Consider the following 9054-nt stretch of genomic DNA (forward strand, 5'->3'; position numbering starts at 1 on the left):
GCAACGACAATGTCTGTCACTGGTCATAAGAAACACTGAAGTTACCACACGGAAGTTAAAACTGGCTCCTTTGTCCATTTATAAATCAATACAATTCATTATTATAAAAGTATCAAAAATATTAGAAAATAAGTATTGAATATTGTTTTATCTTTTTAAAGATAATTGAACAGCGTTTAAATTCTGGAAATGTCATCCATCTCCCAATTAGGGGCTACTCAATTCACTGATCCAATATCCCTCAAAGGCAAGAAAAATCTAAGTATACTTGTTTTTACGTCTTGCTTTCCAGAATTTAAAGGAGTTGATACTCTTCTTAATCCATAAATTGACTGAATGTTTATCAATTCAAACGCAAATGCGAAACAAATACATGTTGACTGCATATGGGAATCCGCAGACATTATATTCTAAAGTTGATGTTTTCGAATATTGGTATGGTCATTGGCCAAACGTCCGCTACTAATGGTGGAGAAAGAGCCTCTTTATTTGATTGACAGCTTCAAGGACCACTAGAAAGCTTACATGACCTCACAGAGCACTCTTTAAAATCCCTCTTCAGCTCATGTTCCAGTAGATGGCAGCTTCCTATGTTGAGCGCGAGACGCACAGGATTCAGAGTAGCAGAGCACGCGTTTCACACAAGACAGAACTGTATGGACTTGCAGTCGTTCGTTCCCAATCTCATGAAGAGCACGAGAAACGTGGACATTATAAACAAGGAGCCATAGCAACAATACAAATCTTAATAAAATCACTTCAGAATCGGGATACACTTCCAAGCAGCACAACATCCAAAGACAACTCGGCTGACTAAGAGGTAAGAACTTTTAGGACATCTCTGGGACTGGGTCAACTTGTAACCAACCTGTCAATGCTGTTAACAACAGTATTGATACACATGTGGTGGAACAATATTTACATTATTGGTGCACACTTTAAGCGTATAATAAACCTAATGGTAATTGCACGATATGATATTATGCTTTACAAGACGTTGTCGATCAAATATCGAGCGAGCATTTACAGTATAGCGAGCACAGTAAAATTATGTTTTGGCTGCAGATGTGAAGGCAAGACTTGACATAAGTAATAAAGTAGGCCTATTCAATTGGTAAAGATTCAAGTACATTTTTGTAGAATTGAAATGAGGACATCCAAAAATGAATGCGAGATCTTGCAAAAAAATTGTATATTAAAAAATAAATCAAATTAATATGTAGATATACAGTGTTTTGTGGAAGTACTTCAGTCATTTCCATCTGGGAATTATGACGCAAGAATTTGTTGAGCGTATGAGGATTTCATGGCATGGTACTGTAACTTTTATAGGCATAACAGCTACATTTCATGTCATTTCCCTTTCATAATTATTAACATTCAGAAAAATAAAGTACATTTTCAACCCTCAGATCTATAGATTCAGATTGAATAAACTAAAAAAAAGTATGTTTCATTTTATCTTTCGTTTAACAGGGAGTCGCCATTGAGACTGGTGTCTCTTTTTAAAGGGAGCTCTGCATATACCATTTCATGGAACTATAAAATCAAAAACAATATAAAATAAGTCAAATACAAAAAACAACACAAATTGCACAGACCCATGCCATTGTGTCAATATGAAATTGCAATTACATGGTTTAAACTAATAGTAAATTAACGAATAGTTTATCAGGACTAGTGGTTTAGGCTACGTTGTTAACCCGTGTTGCCTCCGCCTCCTCACGTGAAATTCGCTAATCAAACATTTTTCTCGCGGCTATGAACAGTCTGGAATACAAAATATGACTCTGACACCCCAAAGGCAGATTGTCGCTTGCCATACACGAGTCGCCTCGGGCCGAAGGGTTTTTAGCAATAACATTTTTCCTAATTTAGTCAGATCAAAGGGTTGCAATGTACATGCCAATTTTCATAATGCTGTTTTAATAACCGAAGCTTTGAACAGTGCTGCCTGGGGCACTCAAAAACATACAGCCCGGAGAAGGGATAGGCATATGAATAGACAACAATGGCAGCTAGACAGAATAAGTAGGCTTGTGTGGTAAATATGGTAGGCCTATCATAACAGTGTAATGATCAAAAACAATAAAATGCATGAAAAACGTGAAAGTACAACATAAGAATTAGTATGAGTAAGTAGCCTCGTTCTCTTTCGCTCTACTCACGCACGTGCACATGGACGTACACACACGCGCGCACGCTGTTGAACCGCACTGTATGTCCGTCGGTGTCAGCGTTGATGATAAATGGAGAGCCTCGCACTCGAAACCTATTTGCACTTCCATTAGACGGGGAGCCAAATGGGGATCAACATGCATATTTTACCCACGGAGAAGCCATACATCTCAGCCAAAACGTTGCCCCGCGGGGCGATGGGACAAGAGACCGCGAGGGAGGGGAGGGAGGAAAGCGGGCCCATTCAACTCAAATACTTGGGGGACCAAAGTAAATGTTTAGCGAAGCACCGTCCTTCTGTCCAGGCGAATTAACCTATTCCCTCTTGCCCTGTGATCACATTCATCAGGCACTGCAGTGTAATAGGTTGGGAATAGGCACTGCGGGCGTCATTCACACACTCAGCTCCCTCATTCACACTCAGCTCCCTCGTGCACACACAGCTCCCTCGTGCACACACACAGAACATGGACAGCAGCTTCACGGTGTTATAGGTCTGATTTTATTGCTCAGATTATGAGTTGTTACAAAAAACTTTCATAATGCAAAAAGGGGAAAAAAGGCAAATTCCTATTTATTTGGATGGAGTGTTTGATTCACTCATTTGATTTAATTGTTAGTAAAACACATTTGTATTTCTTTTATTTTTACGGAGTCAATGCTGAGACCAACGTCTCCTTTCCTCCAGATGAGCCCTGTTTAGCACAACAATGCACATCAAAAAACAATATACACATTAAACTACACATCCACATTCAAATACACGTTATTATAAACAACAATACATGACAAGTAAAACGCAATGATACAAAACAGATACATTCTTTAGTAATGGTGTTATGGCCTAAAAGAGATCTCCATTTGAACGCAATCAAATATTTAAAAAAAAAACGTTGTAATAATACAACTGTCAAAATCATTCATAATATAATTTCGATAGGCCTAACATTATAAAATAACAATAGAAAATAACAGTTTACCAGGCCTATTACATTGTTGTGTAGGTTACAACTATGTAATTTAAGGTCTTACTATATCACAAATTAACATGATTAAGGGATTAAGTGACATTGTATTAAGTATTGTCAAGGGTAATGAAGTCAATGAACTTCAAGTAAAGGCTTACTTCTCAAGCATGTTAGCAATTACAGTTAATATTCAATTAAATACATCAATTTGATCCTTATCACAGACCGCATTAAGTGCAGCGTCACTTTTTTTTAAAATTGAATTGCGTGTGGATAAATGAAATTCTTGACTGAATTTGAATTATCACAGCCTCCTTAGCCTTGGGCAAGACTTGAGGCAGTTCATTCTGTTGTATAATATTCTTATGTACAATTTAATATGTATAAATTGACTGGAATAAATATGAGTCCCAATGCGCTCTTATATCAAGCTTATCTTCGAGGTTATGGTGATAGAATCAAGATAGTCAATGAGCAATTGAGCACCATGATATTTCGAAAACGACTAACTATTTGAATGACTTGAATAGGCCGACCTACATTTTCAATCAGTCGAATAACGCATGGACATATACCTTTTTTGGTTTAATTTAAATCAAAACATTCATATTATAAATATTCTTTGCCCCCAGTAACCCATAGTGAACTTCCCCAAATCAAATCAAATCGTATTTGTCACATGCGCCGAATACAACAGGTGTATTGAAATGCCTACTTTCAATCAACAATGCAGTTAAGAAAAATAAGAGTTAAGAAAATATTTACTAAATGAACTAAAGTTTAAAAAAGTAACACAATAAAATAACAATACGAGGCTAATGGCTGGAGTCTTTAGCAATTTTTAGGGCCTTCCTTTGACACCGCCTGTTATAGAGGTCCTGAATGGTAGGAAGCTTGGCCCAGTACGCACTATGCGCCATACCAGGTGGTGATGCAACCAGTCAGGATGCTCTCGATGGTGCAGCTGTAGAACTTTTTGAGGATCTGAGGATTCTGTATCGCAGATCCAGAACTGGCCAATGAAAATAGACCTAAAGGAGCACAGACACCAGTGAAGATGAAAACATTAGAGGCTACATCCCAGGCCTAGCATGTCAAAATGCTATAGTGAGGCAATTTAAGACTTTAGGAACCCTCTCCCGCTTCCAAATCTCCTGATACCTGCCATGCATGGGAATATTTATATATTTTCTCTGTGTTATAATTATAACCGCTCGAGCCTCGAAGATGTCTCTTGTCAAAGACCTCGACACTAACATGTATCTAATCGTGTCCTGAAGCATTTAATTTTATCTATGAAAATCTTAAAGGGGCAAATAATAACCAACAAAAATGCAGGATGAGATATTTGGCCTCGGAGACCTACATATAACCCACTGGCCACAGACGTCAATTCAACGTATATTCCACGTTGGTTCAACATAATTCCATTGAAATGACGTGGAAACAGCGTTGATTCAACCAGTGAGCCCAGTGGGAAGGCTTTGATTCCTTTGCTGTAAAGTTGTTCTGTCCAATAAAATGAAGGATATACTTTTAATTAGACTTATAATAAAACGTTTTTTTTTAACCTTTATTTAACTAGGCAAGTCAGTTAAGAACACATTCTTATTTACAATGACGGCCTTGGATCAGTGTGGTAACTGCCTTGTTCAGGGGCAGAATTACAGATTTTTACCTTGTCAACTCGGGATTCGATATAGCAACCTTTCGGTTACTGGCCCAACACTCTAGGCTACCTGCCACGAGAAAAGTGTTTGATTAGCGAATTTCACATAAGGAGGCGGAGGCAACACGGGTTAACAACGTAGCCTAAATATAAACCAACATGGTCCAACAAATAGTAGGCCTAGTTAAAAAGGAACTAAAGTGGCTGCTAAAATTCATAGGCTAACCGAATGAGATAATTCAGTAGACCTAGCTAAAGCATTGGTATTGACAGAATAGCCTATCATTACCGTTCAATATAATACATTTTCGTAATTTAGCAGACGCTCTTAATCAGAGCGATTGGCATACATTTTCTTACTTCTTACTTTTTATTCCCACGGTCCCCCTTGGGAATAAAACCCACATCCCTGGCATTGCAAGTGCCATGCTCTACCAACTGAGCCACACGGGACCTCTGTGATTTCAGGTTCCCATCCCGGCGTGGAACACATGTTGTTGTATCATCTCCAAAGCGTTTCATCAACGCAATGATCTCTCAACGCAGCGCTTTCAAAGGGGATTTGCGCTTTTGCTGCGATCACAGGGAAAGTAAGCAAATACATCCCTTCATAAGGCATCCGTTACGCTTTATTACGTGAACGAGTGATAATTACACCCTACCCCAATTAAAATAATTGTGTATAATTAATGGCTTGAACCAAGCGATAATTGGATATTAATGGTTAAAGTTTTTGTCCAGATATTAAAATATATTGCCCCTGAGCCATACGTCTACCTTGACGAAATGAAATGCGTCTGTATGCGATTCAAATGACCACGTCGTTGGCTATTACAAGCACCACACGACTCTGATAACTTTAACATGAACAAATTAAGTCATGGTTTGTCAAGGATTAACCAACCTTGGTTGCACAGATAAACACAAAGGTCTGCAAAACTGCAACTTTATATGAGGTGATCAAATTATGAACTGAAATATGCATAAACTGCAAGTGCTCATTGTCTACACACAACATACAAAATATCCTGAACTGTCAGATCATTAAACCAACAGTGAATTTAGACCGTTCATTACGCGCGTATCTAAAATGGGAACGTTTACGCATGTAACAATAGCCTATCAAACTCTCCAGACAGATAGCCAAATGGAAACATTCAAGCAAATGCTAACATGATCTATGCTTGTTTTCCAACAGGTAGTGGCCGTCATGCAGCACTATGGAGTGAACGGCTACTCTCTCCACGCGATGAACTCCCTGAGCGCAATGTACAGCCTGCACCAGCAGGCCGCGCAACAGGCGCAGCATGCGCCAGACTACCGACCTTCAGTGCACGCGCTCACCCTCGCGGAGAGACTGGCTGGTAATTGAGTCCAACAAACAAACTTTTACACACACTAGGCATCACCTTTGATTATCACTTTCGGACATATCCCCCTATAGGATAGGGTACCATCCAATTAATTAAACTTGCCGTGTTTCTTCTCTTCCAACGGCTGCACATTTCAAGACATCATTCTGGAGGCTCGCTACGGGTCCCAGCACCGCAAACAGCGCCGGAGCCGCACCGCGTTCACCGCACAGCAGCTCGAGGCACTGGAGAAGACCTTCCAGAAGACCCACTACCCCGACGTTGTGATGCGCGAGCGCCTGGCCATGTGCACTAACCTCCCCGAGGCCCGCGTGCAGGTAACTAATGAATTAACATTCAGAATGCATGGTACCTGTAGCTTGAAATACATACAATATTGATTATTGTACCTGAATTATAATTAATAAACATTCCAGAAAAAAATGACTTTAGTCATTTGCAATTCTTCTTCGCTTGTCTTAAAGATAAACAGTAGGCAGACCTACACCAATGTAACACCCACAACCATTTGGCTTAATCTCTTGCACCCTGAGTATGCTTCTGACTGTCTCCCAATATGGCAACCTTTCAAACAGGTGTGGTTCAAGAACCGCCGGGCCAAATTCCGCAAGAAGCAGCGTAGCCTGCAGAAGGAGCAGCTCCAGAAACAGAAGGAGGCCAACCGAGAGGGAGGTGACGAGGAGGAGGCTCCCACCACCATCACTCCAGAGAACCAGCTCCCCCCATCCTCTTCCTCCTTGGAGGTTGAGGGTCCGCCCCGTCTGTTGGTGTCGGAAATTAGCGTGGAGTTGAACGTGACCTCAGCGGAGCCGTCAGGCAGCGAGTCGGCCACAGAGGACAATGCCACCGATAAGGAGGAGGAGTATAACGCACAGAGGGAGGAGTTAAAGAGTGAAAGGGTGATGACGCCCGGCAACGTCTCTCCACCCTGCAAACGACTTAGCCCCAAACCTGGTAAAGGACAAGCTCTTATGACTGGCACTTGTACAGCTCTAATATACTGTAGCTGGGGGGGGGGGGGTGCTCACATTGTTGCCCAACATCAGTTCATTTCAGTCATACTGGCAAATGAAGAAGTGGCACAACAGCTTTGCTGGTTCTTTGTTAGTTCTATACATGTCTGCCTCCCTGCCCACCAGTAAAACTTAGTTTAATGTTATTGACTCATGCTTTTTCCCCTTACCCAGAATCCCCTATGGTCTCCCGGTCTGTGACGCCCTCGTCCAGTGGTGTCAGCGGTGGGATCTCCCAGAGCCACTCCTACTCCTCCTCCCCGCTCAGCCTCTTCTGCCTGCAGGAGCAGTTCCGCCAGCACATGGCTGCCACCAATAACATGGCACTCTACCCTTCCTTCGACATGGGTACCCCCCCGTCTCTGCCCTACCTGGGCATGAATGTCAACATGTCTCCGGCGCCGCTGGGCTCCCTGCCCTGCCAATCCTACTACCAGTCGCTGTCCCACCACGCAGCGCAGCAGGTGTGGAACAGTCCCCTGCTCCAGGCCTCCGGAGGGCTCCCCAGCCAAAACAGCAAGACCACCAGCATCGAGAACCTCCGGATGCGGGCCAAGCAGCATGCGGCCTCCCTGGGACTGGACACGCTGCCTAACTAAGCCCCAGGATCTTAGTGCGACCTAGCCGGGAGATCGATACTACATCCCACCCATCCCGTGTCTGTAACCTCCGTAGCCCTACAGGAACCATATTCTCCAGCAGATGGTTTCGGGGCATTAGTAGCCAGAGTTCTGAAAACCAAAATGGCAAATCACCCTGGACCGAGTTCTCTCCTGCTTCTTGCTTTATCAGTTGCCTAACTTCTGGGATTGCACAGGCTATACACAGGATCTCTAAAGCAGAGCAAATACACTTCATAAGTATTTACCTGTCTAGTGTTGCACTTGGTGATAAAGACTTTGCAATGTAATGTTTACAGATAAAATATGAATTTAGGCAGTTTTAAGGGAATTTGGGTCTTCAAGGGGGAAAATACATTTGTGCCAGCATTGGTGGCATTGAGAGACTATTTGTACCGTGGGGCCATTACCATTTCAATTAGGCCATGTAGGTACATAGCACATTCTAAAAAAGCAAGCACATACATAAATATAAACTCAAGCCATGTTCTCCTCAATATCCGAATTAGAAGTGACTAATTTACCAGTTTAATGCCCAGTATTAAATCATGTTGTACAGAGACTGGCTTGGTAATGAGAAAATATTTTCAGTGACTAAATGTGCAAAGCTTTTAATTACATTTTGCCCTGGGCAGAGGGGAGGGGAGCATATGCAATTATGAACATGCATACTATTTATGATTCCCTTATATCCAAAGCTCTGAGCAGAAAAAATGCCACCAAGGCAAACAAATGATTAGTGTCACAACTCAATGTGTCCTGCTGCACAAACAAGATAATATAATACAACACAAGGAGATACACACCTGGAGGAATTTACCTGCATATTTCATGTTTACACCTCTTTTCACAATTTACCCCTGCTGATGTAACTTGGTAACAGCATCCCTCCACAAACTGAATAGGGGGCCTTTAGGGCTGGGGGGCCTTGGGGGGGTGGGGGGGGGGGGGGGGGGGGTGGTAGTCTCCAGTACTTTCTGTTGTACTCTTTAAGCACTTTAAGGAGTGGCCAATCTTTAAATTCTTGTCGATTACGCACCTGTGATTCTCTCTGTGCTGGGATCCCATCAAGTCCATCCACTCCGATAATGTAAATAATTGAAATATGTAAATTAAGAAGAAAAATAAGTCTATCTATTAATGTTTACTGATAAGGCAAATGTAAAGGTGTTCATATGTTGTTAATTGATCATAAACTGTCCAAGTTGGCGATTCCTATAGTTGTCAGTTGTA

At 41.7% G+C, this 9054-nt stretch overlaps 1 protein-coding gene across 1 annotated transcript; it reads left to right on the forward strand.

Annotated features, from left to right (window-relative positions):
- Positions 1-587: 587 nt before the first annotated feature.
- LOC139560102 (diencephalon/mesencephalon homeobox protein 1-A-like) lies at positions 588-8743 on the forward strand. The gene is made up of 5 exons (XM_071376608.1): positions 588-820; positions 6014-6179; positions 6327-6505; positions 6764-7142; positions 7376-8743. The coding sequence occupies exons 2-5, from the start codon at positions 6026-6028 to the stop codon at positions 7798-7800; spliced, it is 1137 nt and encodes a 378-aa protein (XP_071232709.1). The 5' UTR covers positions 588-820; positions 6014-6025; the 3' UTR covers positions 7801-8743.
- The last annotated feature ends 311 nt before the right edge of the window (positions 8744-9054 follow it).

This window comes from Salvelinus alpinus, chromosome 30 (genome assembly GCF_045679555.1).
Source record: "Salvelinus alpinus chromosome 30, SLU_Salpinus.1, whole genome shotgun sequence".
NCBI classification, from domain to species: domain Eukaryota; kingdom Metazoa; phylum Chordata; class Actinopteri; order Salmoniformes; family Salmonidae; genus Salvelinus; species Salvelinus alpinus.

Coding starts and splice junctions, on each gene's coding strand:
- LOC139560102 (XM_071376608.1), top strand. CDS start 6,026: ATGCAGCACTATGGAGTGAACGGCTACTCTCTCCACGCGATGAACTCC. Junction 6,180..6,326: donor CCTCGCGGAGAGACTGGCTG/GTAATTGAGTCC, acceptor GCACATTTCAAG/ACATCATTCTGGAGGCTCGC. Junction 7,143..7,375: donor ACGACTTAGCCCCAAACCTG/GTAAAGGACAAG, acceptor CCCCTTACCCAG/AATCCCCTATGGTCTCCCGG.